The sequence below is a fragment of the Pelobates fuscus genome, chromosome 8 (genome assembly GCF_036172605.1).
Source record: "Pelobates fuscus isolate aPelFus1 chromosome 8, aPelFus1.pri, whole genome shotgun sequence".
NCBI classification, from domain to species: Eukaryota; Metazoa; Chordata; class Amphibia; order Anura; family Pelobatidae; genus Pelobates; species Pelobates fuscus.
The window spans coordinates 73,904,899-73,919,776 of NC_086324.1; the positions used below are offsets into that span (position 1 = coordinate 73,904,899).

Genomic DNA, 14,878 nt, shown 5'->3' on the forward strand with positions numbered 1-14,878 from the left:
GAGTTTGGTGATGGGTTTAAATTCGCCTGTTGGGCGCAATGTTCTGGCAAGCAGGGTATCCATCTAATTGGATTTTTCATAAAACAGGTGCCTGGACCACTGGATGGAGCGAGCTATGCCCTCCAGGGATAATTCCCTTATCGAATGTCGCAGGGCGCTCAGTTCTGCTAGTTTTTTTTATTTTTATTTTTGCTGTGCAGAGAATAATTACAACAGGCTTGGGGTACCCCAACGGCATTCCCGTCGCTGGATATCATCGCTTGGTACATTGGGGTAATCAAGAATACATGCACATTTTAAAGTTATTTAGGAAAACGTGACTCAAGCTTATACATAACATGAGATAGTTCAGTTGCGAGTTAGCTTAGCGTGGTTGGATAGATTGGGCAGTGTCCTAACAGCATAAGGTTGTGTTTCTCTTTTTAAAACAAGGTAATAGTCAGTGGTGCTATAACTCTGCAAATGATAAGACCTAGGCTATACTGGCTGACCTCATGAGTTAAAGTTTTAGAGATAGTACTAACTAGTGTTTTGCATGCTAGACATATTAGCTAGGAAACAGGCATAACAGCTGACTGGGTGCTATATATGGTTTACAAACATGTGGTTGCTTATTAGGACTAGTAAGAGTATAACTTTTAAGCTGGGTCTAGTTAGGTCATAGTATAGATATTAGAGAGACTAAGTAGGCTGTCACCCTGGTTGATCGGATTTTCCCGAGCCGCCTCAGCTGGAGGGAGTCGGCATCCTGGCGGACCTGAAACGCCGGATTGTACCCCTGGCTGGGGTCTGTTGTGCAGGATAGTGGGGCAGCGGCCGTCCACCCCACTCTCCACCGGAGAAGGCCCCGGTTGGGGCAACTTAGATTTCTCCCCCAGGGGACTGAAGCTCGATGAGCCAGCCTCTCCCCGGGTCCAGCAGTTCCTCAGCTCTTGGCTTCTTCGCTGTCGGTCCAGTCTTGGGTGGTAAAACATGGTTTTAGAGAGTTTTCTCTAGTGAGTTGCAGGAGCTGCTTTAGCTTGCAGCCATCCAGCTCGGTGGTCCGGCCCCGCCCCTCAGTTCTGCTAGTTTATCTGCTGTGAGGTTATGTTTATGCTGCTGTTCAGCTTTCCGTAAGGCTGCCTGTAGCTCCAATAGCATTTGGGTAGTGTGTTTCTTTTTGTGTGTTGCCACTTTGATGAAGTGTCCCCTCAGGACCAATTTGTGGGCTACCCATATCGCCATCGGGTCTACCTCTTGTGAAATATTTTGTGTGAAGTAGTCAGTAATGACCGTGTTTGCGGTTTTGCAAATTGCCTCATTTTTTAGGAGGCTAGTGTCCAGTCTTCACGTCCCATTAGAGGAATATTTGATGTTATCTAGGGTGACTGGTATGTCCGCATGATCCGACCAGGTGATGCTTCCTATTCCGGTATGTGTGAGTTTGGACATCCCTGCTACATTTATGAAGAAGTTATCTATTCTCGAATAGGTGCCGTGGGGTGCAGAATAAAATGTGTAATCACGTGTTTCTGGGTGTTGCGTCAAGGAGCTGTGTGTTATTAAGAAATGTGTGTAAAAGCTTGTCTTGTGCTCCCCTCCCATGTGACCTGGGTGACCCTGATTTTGTGCTTCTGTTGGCTGCCGGATACGGCACTGCATTGAAGTCACCCTCCTCAGTCTGAGCTAACCAGTGTCGTCAAGTTGACCCAGTAGCAGGGGTTTGGTGCATATACATTAATAATGCAGACCTTTGTGCTGTGGATTATCCTGGTTATGACCCTCTGGGTCTGCTTGTGACCCTGTCACCTGTAAGGGGTATCTTTTGTATGTAAGGATCGCCATTCCTGCGTGCTTACGTAATGCCCTAGCCTCATACACCTGTAAGTATTGTCTATATTGCAGTTTGACTGTTGCTACTCTAGGGATATGCATCTCCTGTATCAGGGCGATGACCGCCTTTTTCGACTTAAGGTCTCTCAAGAGTAATCTACGTTTATTCGGGGAGTTCAGCCCCTTTACATGAAGAGATGTGATTTTCAACGCCATCTGTGGCTAGTCTCTGTTCGTCTTGCCTGTATTGGTTTGTTGTGTGTGCGCGTTTATTCCTTATAGTGCCTCTGAACCCTGTGTTCCCTTGTACGCCCCCTTATCCCTTGCGCCGTGGGTTGTAACCAAAAATATAACATACCATATAAAACCTCAATAAGATAAAATATACTAATGAAAACATAATCACATAAAAAATCATAAAGTCTGGTCTTACGTATTGCCAGAGAAGTCTGGGGGTGTGAGTCTCCCCCATCCAGATAACACAGCGTTCCAGCTGAAGACGGCGGCTCCCAACCCCAATCCGCTGTGCCACAAAACGCATGACCCATTGCGTTTGAGCAACTCGCTGCCACAGTCGCTGCGGCATACAAGTCCATTTTCCACAACCTCTCAGAGACCTCAAGGTGTTCCCGCCCGCGGTGGGGTTAGGCTCATTACTATCCTGTGGGTGTCAGGGCGGTCTAGAGTGTTAGGGGGCACTGTAACCACCCCCTCAGCAGATATCCCCCCTTCGGGCAGAGGTGGCATTTGTCTGTGGGGAAGTCACGCACCCGGTTGGGTTGAATGCTGCGGGGTCCTAAGTCTGGCCCTTGCGCAGGTTCTATAGGATGTGGAGTGGAGGGGGGGAGGCATGTCTATCTGAAGGAAATGAGAAGTCAGCAGTGTCTGGGGATGTAGTGTTTTACTTATCTAACAGCCTGGGTCTTAAGGCTCATCAGTGATACTTGTCACCGCGTCTCCTCCCTCTAGTGATTTATACCCCACTCGACCCCTGCCCCACCCAGTCACCCCCGCACTGCTAACTCCTGAGCAGCGCCTGGGTCTCCTGTCATCCCTGCATGGTTCAGTATGGGGGAGTCCCCCAGTCACTTCCCCTGCTGCACTCCACCACCTCTTAAAAACATTTATGCTTAAATCTTTATACACACATGTAATTAAATAAACTGGTAACGTTCAACAGCTTGGTAGACTTGTGGTGGCTATATGCCTTGGCCTATGACCGGCACCCCCTCCCACATATCCGTGCATGCTCTAATCCCTCCTGGCCACAGAGTTCCCTCCAGTGATGGCAACTTAGCTGAGTGTCTTAATGATGGAGTCCCAGGGTGCCGCACACCCGTTGTCGGTGGCAACCATTCGACCTGCGGATGTGCCCTCAGGTGCTCCCATTGACCCCAGCTACCTTCCATTCCCCAGTGCCGGGCATGTCTGTCGTGAGATGGAAAGATCCGGAGGTGAGTCGACACCCAGGCATTGCAGGAACAATGCAGGGTCAGCTCCCAGCAGCCCCCTCAGAAGGCCACCAGCTTAAAGGGATGTTCCCAGGTGTATCTGATCTTGTTTCTGCGCAGTAGGTCCGCCAGTGGTTTCCAGTCTTTGCGCCTTTGTAGGGTCGATAGTGAAAGATCCTGATAGACTGCCAGTTCTGCATCTTGGTATTTTAAGACATTATCTCTGCTGTATTTCACTATCACTTCTTTTGTGGAGTAGTAGTGAATCCGGATGATGATGTCGCGGGGCACTGTGCCCTCTGGCCTTCTAGCTCGCAGTGCTCTGTGGGTTCGATCAATCACCCATCTGTCATCAGGGATTTCAGGCAGTAGCTGTTTAAAGTACTCTTCCATCTTCTGGGCCAGCGGCCCCTCGTTAGGCAATTCTGGAAGGCCCCTGACCAGCAGGTTGTTGCATCTGGAGTGGTTTGCTAAGTCCTACACCTGTGACCTGGATTTCTAGCTGGTCAATCTGCTGGGCCATGAGTTGAGCATGTGATATTGTGGTATGCTGAGCCTTCACCACTGCTTCCACTCTGTGCTCTAGGTGGGATGTTCGGGCCCCCAAGGCCTGTATCTCCGCTTTCACTTCCTTCGAGTTGCAGGAAATTTCACTAGCAAGGTGAGTCTTCACCTCCGTAAGGCTTTTGGAGTATTTGTGATGCCTCCCCCGTGTGGATATCTGGCTCGTCACTCCCCGCCATTGATATTGGGGAGATAGAGCTGCGTGAAAGTAATTAGATTTTATACTTGCATAACACCAAATTCATTTTTATGTTTCTTTCATCAAGTTTTAAAGGAATTCTCCAAGCACCATAACCACTACAGCCTGCTGTAGTGGCTATGGTGTCATGAGTTTCCTGCAGCCTACCTACAGTAAGAAATCTATTTGATTTAGAACATTTTGACAAATCACTAGGGTTCAGCAAGGCATGCGCAGCCACATCCTCTACTTCCAGTCTTCTTCTGTAGAAGAGTCTGGTTAGCTCAATAGAGCTAACCATGGCCAACCTGGACCACCCTCTTTGGCTGAGAGTGACTTCTTCCGGTGGAATGGTGCCAGGGCACTCAGGGCATCTATTGTGCTATTAGTGTACCTTTAAGTTAAGATAACACTACCAGTTAACCTTTAGTTAAGTAATGATTCCTGCAGAGATACTTACCAAACAGAAAATGTAGAGAATTGACCAGGATCTGCACATTTTGGGACATAATACCCAAGTATTTTGCAATTCTCAAATCAGTTTTACACAATCCCAGTTTAGGGCCTGATGCAGAGAGTTTAGTCACTCACACATTGTAATAGTTACAGCTTGCACACTTACAGGTTCTCCATCTTTTCCAGGTGGCCCTGCTGGACCTCTAGGACCAGGAGTTCCACTGGCTTGTTGCACTGTGGTTCCATCGCTTTTCTGGACCACAGAAGATCCTGGGGGTCCTGGTGGTCCTGGAGGACCCTGAACTCCCAGTTCTCCTTTTTGTCCCTTGGATCCAGGATATCCAAAGCCTGCGCCACCCTAATAAGAGATAAGAAGGCTTGTTAATCCATACTGATAAAACACAGACAACCAAAGACTAATAACTCACATAGCCAAGAGTATAACTAACCTTTAATCCAAGTTCCCCTTTCTCACCCTGAAAAAGAATATACAATGAATCTATGGATTTACATTTATTTATTTTTTTATTTCCAGTATTGATACACCAATATACCCATGAGTATATTTTTCTCATGGAACAGTAACATTCAGCAGATTTTGGTATTATATATATATATATATCAATTGTTAAATATCTGTCTACTTGTTGACTATGATCTATCAGCAATAGCACTAGGCTGTCTAGTAACAGTGGTGGGTGGGTGGTAGGTACAGTATTATTCCTGGCCCTGCATGCTGCCTATTGTACGCTGTAAGATTCAATATGTAGCAGTACATACACAGAGACATTACTTTAGAGTGGAGACAACTTGATTGTTAGTTTTTTTGACCATCAATGCTCTTGGCTTCTGATACAGTTATGATTTGAATGAAGGACTTGCGGGGTTTTTCTACTGTCGAGAGCTAAAAAGGTAGAACAACTCTCATAGTGCTAAAGCAGTAGTATAGCTCTAATATTAAAGTGTTTATCTGCCTAGATAGATTATTGGATTTCTTAAACTTAAATAAAGACTTCTTACAATTCTTTCCTCGTAGCCACCGCTCCTACCCATCTGAGATAACCAGAGACAATGATCTCAGCTAATCCAATGCTTGCCAAAAGGAAATCATAGGGGGTGGGTGGGCTACTGCACATTGCCATGCTGCACTAATAAAAACCTCGTTATAGAGAATATTTGCATCATTATGGGTAACGTTAGACGGCTTCATGCAGAGTGTAAAGATGCAGGGTCAAAATTGAAGGGATTGAATGGGACGCTCCTCTAGTTGCTGTCTGAGGGAGGTGGCCTTAGAGACAAATGTAAAAAATGCCTTTTCTCATAAAAGGCAGTGCGTACAATACTCAGAATGCAGGGACAGTTTATTCACACAAGAACCCATATATTAACCACTTAAGGACACGTGACATGTGTGACATGTCATGATTCCCTTTTATTCCAGAAGTTTGGTCCTTAAGGGGTTAAAAGAACACTACATTGTTAGGCATACACTAGTGTACTACTAACTATGTAGATATCCAGGCCCCCCTGTGTGTAAGGAAAAAAATATTTCACTCACTTTGTAGCCCACTCAATGCTGGTCTCTGTGTTTCCTGTCCCACCACCTTGACTGAGATGTCAGCCAATCCCAATACTTGGCATTGGGAATCTAGTGCTCATGTGTGGCAACCTGCACCAATCAAGTGCTCTGTACGAAGAACATTTGAATATGTACCAAGTAAGACTCAGTATTCAGGGGCGAAGTTCATCTAGTGGTTGTCAGGAATACAGCGAATAGAGGCGTGTTAAGCCAGCAATCATAACATTGCCATATTTACTAAACAGAAATGCTTTAGATTGCAGGATTAAAACTAAAAGGACACTGCACTCAAACCACTTCATTGAGATTAAGTGCTCTGGGTAACTTTAGTGGTTGTTTAAGTTGTAGTAGTTCTGGTGCTTAGAGTGGCCCTTAAAGATTTACTGATAGATAAAATAATAATAATTATTCTTATTTAACAATAAGTAATAAGTAGAAATGATAATAACATGGTATTAAAATGTCAGAGTCATTAGAATGGGGAGCACAGTTGTAATAAAAAAACAAAATAACTCTGAAGGTTGATGATTTTTATGCTATCATTAAAGAATGGCTATATCTAGAAAATTTAGAGTGTTATTTTTATTATTGATATAGTTACGTGCTGGAACCGATGCCTGCAAGCTTAGTGAGATAATGTAAAGTTTAGATAAGCATTCATGTAAAAGGGCACCTTGGGAATATCAATCTTGACATGGTATCATTGTGTTAAATTACTGCAAGTGTTTGGAGAATGACCTTGTTGAGACATCTGCATACAGCTTTCCCAAACAATGGGTCTAGTATCATTGTATTTCTTTTTCTGATAATTCTCCATTTCCTTCCCCTTCCTCTACGGTTCTCCATGTTTGTGTAGTTTGGAAGTGTCGGTGTTTAGGGGGGTAGTAATAGGAAGGAAACCTGTCCTTTGTTTCAGCCACAACCATATGTGGTTGTAAATGATATACGCCATCTGTGAGAAGAAGTTGATGTACACTATATGGGCGCTGTATGTCAGATAAATATTATCATAATTAATTAATGCACACTAAATGGGCGCTGTATGTCAGATAAATATTGTTATAATTAATTAATGCACACTATACGGGCGCTGTATGTCAGATAAATATTGTTATAAATAATTAATGCACAATAAAGGTTTGCTGTATGACAGATAATTAGTTATAATTAATTAATGTACACTATATATGTTTGCTGTATGCCAGATGACTATTGTAATAGCAATTGATGCATGTTATAAGGGTACATCATTTGAGATAACTGTGAGATAGAGATAGATGGTATTGTAAAGCGCTATATAAATTGCAATAATAATAATAATAATGTGTTTGCTATATGTGATATTGCTGAATACATTGCCGCCATGTATTATGTATATTTGAGTGCTATGTAAAATGGGTTTCGTGGCTGCCATTTTGGCACTAACATTGCTACTGGTTATGCATATCAGTTAACGACTGTGAAGATGTCCTTATAATCTAGCTCCTAAAATTTGGACATGGCTCCAAGATTCAAGACAAATTTGTAAAAACAGTATTGTATTACCATAGCAAACACAACAAGTAGTGCAATAGGGAGGTCTGAGCGCTGCACTAAAGTGATCAGACGTCTATGGTGCTTATTAGGTTGTGAGGATTGAAAAGAGTCTAAATCTAATGCAATCAACTCACAGATATGCTTCAATTATAAACTTCATAAGACAGTTGTACCTACCTTTTGTCCTTTCATGACAGCACTTGCACTCACACTAGTGCCGCTTTCTCCCTTTGGTCCAATTATTCCTCGCTCACCCTGTTCTCCTCTGTCTCCCCTATCTCCCTTCTCTCCTTTTTGTCCTGGCTTACCTGTAACAGAAGGTACCAGCATATGTCATGATGAGGCATGTCACAGATGAAGGGTAAAGTGCTCTAGATAAGAGCTCTCTAACATAATTGTTAAATAAATACATAAATAAGTATGGAAGCCCAGAGAGTTCATGTATGTTCAATATCATCTGACTTTTTATTGGTTTCTCGAGATAATTTGTATTTTTCCTCAAAAAAATATTTTAAAAATACATGTCATCTCTGGGCTTCAATATGGTTTTTTTTAAGTTTAAATTTGAACACTGGAGTTTTATAAACTATAGTATTATGCTTGCAACACATGGGTACTACACTGTCAAGAGAAGTCAACATATATTTACTAGCGACAAGAGCTTAACAAACCATAAAGACTGAAAAGACAAAATAAAATACCACTTTCTAAATTTAAAAAAACAAAAACTAAAGAAGACAAAAACGCTTACAAAAATGATAAATATCTAGCATATAAAAATATTCACAACAGCAATTTTAATGTTGTGCTGGTGCTAATAATAATGGTTATAATCTACTATAAGCTACTCTGTTGCAGAACTACAAACTTGATTTTTTTGAATAAAAAAGATAGCTAGGGAATCATGGGAGTTGTAGTTCAGCAACATATGGAGGGCTTGCGTTTGGAGAAAACTGATCTAATGCATTAGGTCACCCAACAATCAAGTGTGAAAAACGAAGAGGGCTTAGGCGTAGGAAAGGAATTAACATTTTGACTGAGCTTCATGTGACCTTCAGAAAGAAGATCCCAAAAGTAAAGTGTGCTTTAAAAGAAATAAAAAAATACTTTGAGCCAGAGTAAGATAAAAAATGGGATTATCCTGAAAACAGTAACAATGTCAGATCTTTTTATATCTTATTTAATTAAGTAATGGCAGCTTCCTTTCCAGGGTGCTTTATAATAGTGTTAAAATACATATACATGTAATCCATATATTAATATTTTCATACAAACATAAATATAGATGAAATCTGAACTTCTGAAGATCAATACCAAAGGGAAATAAAGTAAGAATTTACACTAAAACATGAAAGACGTAAATGAGTACGTCATAATCTAGAGTACGAACCCACCCACCTTATGCCATACCTCCCAAATGTCCCTGTTTACTAGGAATAGTCCTTATTTTGAGCTCCATATTATTTATGTGTCGGAGTGTAAAACTGAGCTCTACAGCAATAAAACTCACGATAATGTGTCTAAACTACAATAAATGTATTAATTTACAGTCATGTAACATGCGCATTTCTTTTTGTAAATAACATTTTAGCTGCATAAATTATTAGTAAGTCTCCAAAGATTTCTGAGAACCACCCAAACCCAGGCCACCCCCCTCCCTCACACCCTTAAAGGGAAACTATAAAGCTCCCTATAGTGCCTTCCTCCATCGCACACCCACCCCTGTGGTGCAGAAGGGGTTAAAAACACCTTCTGTCACTTACCTGATTCCAGTGCTGATGTCCCTCTGCGCAGGTTGACGCTCCGCCTCCGTTGACGTCAGCTGGCAGGGGGGGGGGGGGGGGCCTAATGCACATGTGCCTCGATGGCTCCACTCACATTAGGATAACCACATAGGAAAGAAGTGTATAATGCTTTCCTATGGAGTTTTGGATGAAGCTGGAAGTCCTCATGCACAGTGTGAGAACGTCCAGCATCAGTTAGGCGACTAAAAGTTGCCCAACCACCCGGAACTCCCTCTAGTGGCTGTCTGGTAGACGGCTGCTAGAGGTGGTGTAAACTTCGAAGGTAATTATTGCAGTTTATTAAAAACTGCAATAATTACCTTTGCAAAGTTAAGGGACCTGGGACACGCCACCCAAGCCACTTCAATGAGCTGCCGTGGTCTGCATGCCTATAACATTGAGTGCCCAACTTTATTAATTTGGAATGTTGGCAGGTACGTTAAATATGCAGTTTGTTTACAAACATGTAAACATTGGCTTAACAGGAAGAATGAGAAATTGAGAACACAAAGACAAACATGCACACTCTACATGTAAACACAAAGGTAATAAGACAGAAAATATCTAACCGTCCACTAATGTTATTTGTCCTCTCTCCACAATCTCTGGGATCTCTTCTTTAAATTGCACAACGCTTTTCAAAACAGGGGGTTTCTGTGTTGGAGGGACTGTGATTGGTGCTTGTTCTCTAAAACGCACAGGGGCCTGAGTAACCTGTTACATACAAACAATAACACACATTAAAGCTAATAAACAAATCATGTTTTACTTTGTTATTCACAGTATCTAATAAAAGTAACAGACAGAGAAACAAAAAAAAAGTCAGGAACACACGAAATATTGGGTACTGATAGCTGAGCAGTAAAATGTACTGCATGATGGTCAAAATCCTGCAAACCTTGGTAAAACGAAGCAGGAGACAACATGAACAAAAGTTATACATCAGCCCTTAGTGGAGTCACTGTAGGCTGCATACAGCCCTTAGTGGAGTAACAGTAGGCAGCATACAGCCCTTAGTTCAGTCACAGTATGCAGCATACAGCCCTTAGTGGAGACACATTATGCAGCATACAGCCCTTAGTGCAGTCACAGTATGCAGCATACAACCTTTAGTGGAGTCACAGTATGTAGCATACAGCACTTAGTGGATACACAGTATGCAGCATACAGCCCTTAGTGGAGTCACAGTATGCAGCATACAGCCCTTAGTGCAGTCACAGTATGCAGCATACAGTCTTTAGTGGAGACACAGTATGCAGCATACAGTCCATCTGCAGTGTATAGCAAGTAAGATATGAATGTGGACTGTTTTAGCAGTGTGAGAGTGACACTATTTTAATAGCTGAAAGATATAAAATTAATACAAAATGTAAAATATGATCACCAAATTTAAACTGTGTGTATGAATACAGTAGATAAACATTTAATATACGCATGGCCAGAATTTTAAAGAGGACTAGATGGGGAGGAATGGGGTAAGAAAGTGACAGGGAGAGAGCAGGCTGGTCTTTTAATTTTAAATATATATTCCCAACACGTAACATGCCAAAGGCACCTGGAGGTCAACGTAGATCTGCTGATTCCACCTATTACCTACTTTTGAAGATCATTTCATGGATTTCTTTGTTAAATAATTAACCTTGCCTTGTAATGTGCCTGTCTGTCTGGCAGAGAACTGGAAAATACAGAATACCTTATAATAAATAACTACTTTTTAGAGGATAATTCAGTTCTGGATTTCTCCTGAAATAAAATAGTCACCGGTCAGTCCTTATTTATAAATGTGATCATTGCAGTGTTAACATGTGTCAACGAAACACCTTTTGTCACCATACCAGGTCACACAGAAAGAGGAACAGAAGCCAAGTATTTTAAGCATTAAACTAAATTAAGCTAAGTATTTTAGGCATTAAACCTTGTATATAATATTAACTATGGGGTGAATGTGTATTTATTATATCTCAATTTTTTGTAATACTCAAAATTAATTACTGAAATCAGAAGTTAAGAAATAACTGCCGACACCTGAACTGATTATAAATAGACCTGGAGATGAGCGTCACAGGTTTCATGATTGAAAGTGTCATGTTCTGCAAAGTTCTAAAAGTGGAGAAATCATTATGGAAACCTATGGAACCAACATGAACTTTCCACCAGTGACTCCTCATTTTTTTTCAGAACAAGACTCATTGATAAATCTCTGCTGATCAATACCTCGGTTATTTTCTCAGCCTTCAGTAGGGCTATGACGTTTAGGGAGAACTACCACCTCTGCACCACTATGTCGTTTTCCCCCCCTTTTCTTCCTTTCTCTCCTTCTTTACCTTCCCTTTCAATACTTTTACTCCCCACTTATGTGGTTCATTTGCTGCCTGAATATACAGTTTGTTATATTCAGCGGAGCAATGCCTTATTTGTGAGGAGTTACCCTATGCATACAAGTCCTACATGTCACCAATCTAGATTCCAGAAAAGGAAACAATTTTCATACATTTTTTTTTCCTGTAAACTGCTTTTATGTACCTGTCTGTATATTTATACAAAACAAATTAAATAAACCAGCTGCGATGTTCAGAGAGAGAGAGGAAAGAAACATAGAAATTATACATGCTGTACATGAACTTAATACTCTGTAACTCGTGCACCAGTGCATCATGTGTGGATTTCAGAAGCTACACAGGTATTAGCAGCATCAGGACTTCCTGTTGACAAGCAAGATGGCTTCCAGTTCTTGAGGCAGTGCACTCAAATACATAAATTACAACCTATTTGTAAAAAAGTCTATGTGACTATGGCACAGATACTAAACCCAGCTAATTTTCTGTAACACGTTGAAAATAGTTAAGTAAGAAAATAGCCTGAAAGTAAAAAATCAGTAGAAAGGAAAGCTTTCTGAAAGAAAGTCCTAACGGAGATGTGAAGTTGGGCACATTTTAAATGTAACATGTGGTGAATATCTTACCACTTCAATTCCTGCACTGCCACTGCCAAAGTCTCCAGAGATCTGTGTAAAACAAAAATAATTTGAATATGTTTAGAATATAAAGATATTTTATGATAAAATGAAAATATACTAAAAAAAATTACAATATACACAAATTCAAAGGAATTTAATGGAATTTACACATAGAAATAAAACATTGAAACCCACCTATTGCTTGTGTTAATCCTTTTTCATGAGAAAAGCTATCAAACGTACAAATTAAATAAAATATTTTGTTCCTGTGGTACATTACAAAGCCAACACACCTCTGTGTTTATTAAAGAGTTGTTTTAGAATTAGAGAGTTTTTTGTTGTTGTTTTTTTTAAAGGTAGAATTAGAGTGTGTTCTCGGTTGGTTAAAAACACAATTACTTGTCTCACTTTAATACAAACTTTTTCAATCATACAATCTGTTTTGTAAACCATTTTATGACAGACCTGAACATAAAAAGGAAATATATATACACATATATATATATATATACAAACACAAAAAAAAAGTTTTGATATTTCTTAGGATTTTTAAATAGACCAAATCTGTGTCAACATTTTTCCACTGTACTTCCCTTTCCTTAGGTCATCTGGATACTGATGAAAAACAATTGTGGTCTCGTGTGGCATCTCTTTCCTCCTGTTTTTACTTTTATTTTTTTATTTGGTATTTTTGTGTTTTTCCCAATTGAGTAATTAGTGTGCATGAACACATTTCCTTTAAGATACAAACGTATCCTGTACCGAAGGTGACGGGATCCCAGATTCGTTACAATGGAACATTATATGAATATGAATAGTAACACTCCTTTCTTTCAAAGTGTCTGAAAAAGCATGTAATTGAATTTATTTTTTGTATTGTAGTATCTATTATACTCACCATATCAGAGTCATCGCCCTCCTCTTCACACTGGGTCTCTGCTGCCCTAGGGTCATTTTTGATTTTTAATTCTGCTATTACACCCTAGATTAAAAAGACATAAATGATAAGTTCACTATATATTACATATTACCAATATAATTACTGTACAGGCACAAACACATTTGCAAAATGTCCCCAGCACTCAGCCTATCATGGCTTTCCAGGGGGAACAGGTTTACACTTGATGATGGTACCTCTGCAGATGGTGGACTATGCATGATGAAGAGAGTACCTTTTTTTCAAACTACTCCAAGGACGGTCTGATAAATAAGTAAGGGCAGCACCAAAACAAACACTTTCCCATAACGACTCCAACCAGCCGTTCCTTTACGCACATTAACTAATCGTTTAATATAGGAGGATGATGCTGTATAGCCAGCATGTCAAACTTGCGGCCCACAATGAATATATTTGCGGCTCACCTGCCCTTGGGCCACTTTGCATTGTGGCTGTGACCAGCCGTTAGACAGGAAAGATATTTTCTGTCTGATTCTTGTCTTCCGTCCCATGGCCGCATGCTCCCACAGGCCAGTCATTGCCCTTTCTCTCGTGCTTGCAGTGCCAGAGGAGGTCTGGCCTGTTGAGAAGAGCAGGGCTGGAACTGGAGGACGGGTGGCTCATCTTAAGGCTAGGGTAAGAGGGGCTTGCGGTACCTTCCTGTGTAGTGTGTTAAATTGAGGAGAGGGGGCAGTGTAATAATTTGAGGGGGAGGAAGGGGAGCAGTGTATTAGAGTGGCGGGAGGGGAGTCAGTATATTAGAGTGGTGGGAGGTAGGGATCGACCGATATTGATTTTTTAGAGCCGATACCGATAATATGTGAACTTTCAGGCCGATAGCCGATAACTTGCCGATATTCTGTACATTTAACATTTTGAAAAAATAAACTATTTCTAACGGTAAATGCACAAAATATACATGCCACATGTAGTGGATGAAGTGTATTTAGACAGGGGAGCTGTGTGTATTTGTGTAGTGTGTATAGTGAATGCAGTGAGTGTTTGTGTAGTGTGTATAGTGAATGCAGAGTGTGTCTTTGTGTAGTGTGTATAGTGAATGCAGAGTGTGTGTTTGTGTAGTGTATAGTGAATGCAGTGTGTGTAGTGTGGGTAAAGTGAATGAAGTGCGTGTGTGTTTGTGTAGTGTGTGTGTATATAAAGCAGTGTGTGTTTGTGTAGTGTTTGTTTATATAATGCAGTGTGTGTTTGTGTAGTGTGTGTATATAATGTAGTGTGTGTATGTAATGCAGTGTGTGTATGTATGTAATGCAGTGTGTGTGTGTGTATGTATGTAATGCAGTGTGTGTGTGTAGTGTGTGTATGTAATGCAGTGGGTGTGTGTATGTATGTAATGCAGTGTGTGTTTGTGTAGTGTGTGTATGTAATGCAGTGTGTGTGTATGTATGTAATGCAGTGTGTGTTTGTGTAGTGTGTGTGTATGTATGTAATGCATTGTGTGTTTGTGTAGTGTGTGTATGTAATGCAATGTGTGTTTGTGTAGTGTTTGTGTATGTAATGCAGTGTGTGTTTGTGTATGTATGTAATGCAGTGTGTGTGTTTGTGTGTTTGTGTAGTGATGTATGTAATGCAGTGTGTGTGTGTGTTTGTGTAGTGATGTATGTAAT

The 14,878-nt window shown here is 40.9% G+C and overlaps 1 protein-coding gene across 2 annotated transcripts in view; it reads right to left on the reverse strand.

The window, feature by feature from the left end:
- The window catches only part of COL18A1 (collagen type XVIII alpha 1 chain), a 161,555-nt gene that overhangs the window by 42,751 nt on the left and 103,926 nt on the right, over positions 1–14,878 (reverse strand). For both annotated transcript variants that reach the window (XM_063430060.1, XM_063430059.1), the window contains 6 exons: positions 13,215–13,298; positions 12,323–12,364; positions 9,930–10,074; positions 7,754–7,884; positions 4,911–4,937; positions 4,628–4,819 (listed from right to left, as the gene is read on the reverse strand). In XM_063430060.1, the coding sequence (XP_063286130.1) occupies positions 4,628–4,819; positions 4,911–4,937; positions 7,754–7,884; positions 9,930–10,074; positions 12,323–12,364; positions 13,215–13,298 (621 nt within the window). The remainder of the gene's footprint in view (positions 1–4,627; positions 4,820–4,910; positions 4,938–7,753; positions 7,885–9,929; positions 10,075–12,322; positions 12,365–13,214; positions 13,299–14,878) is intronic.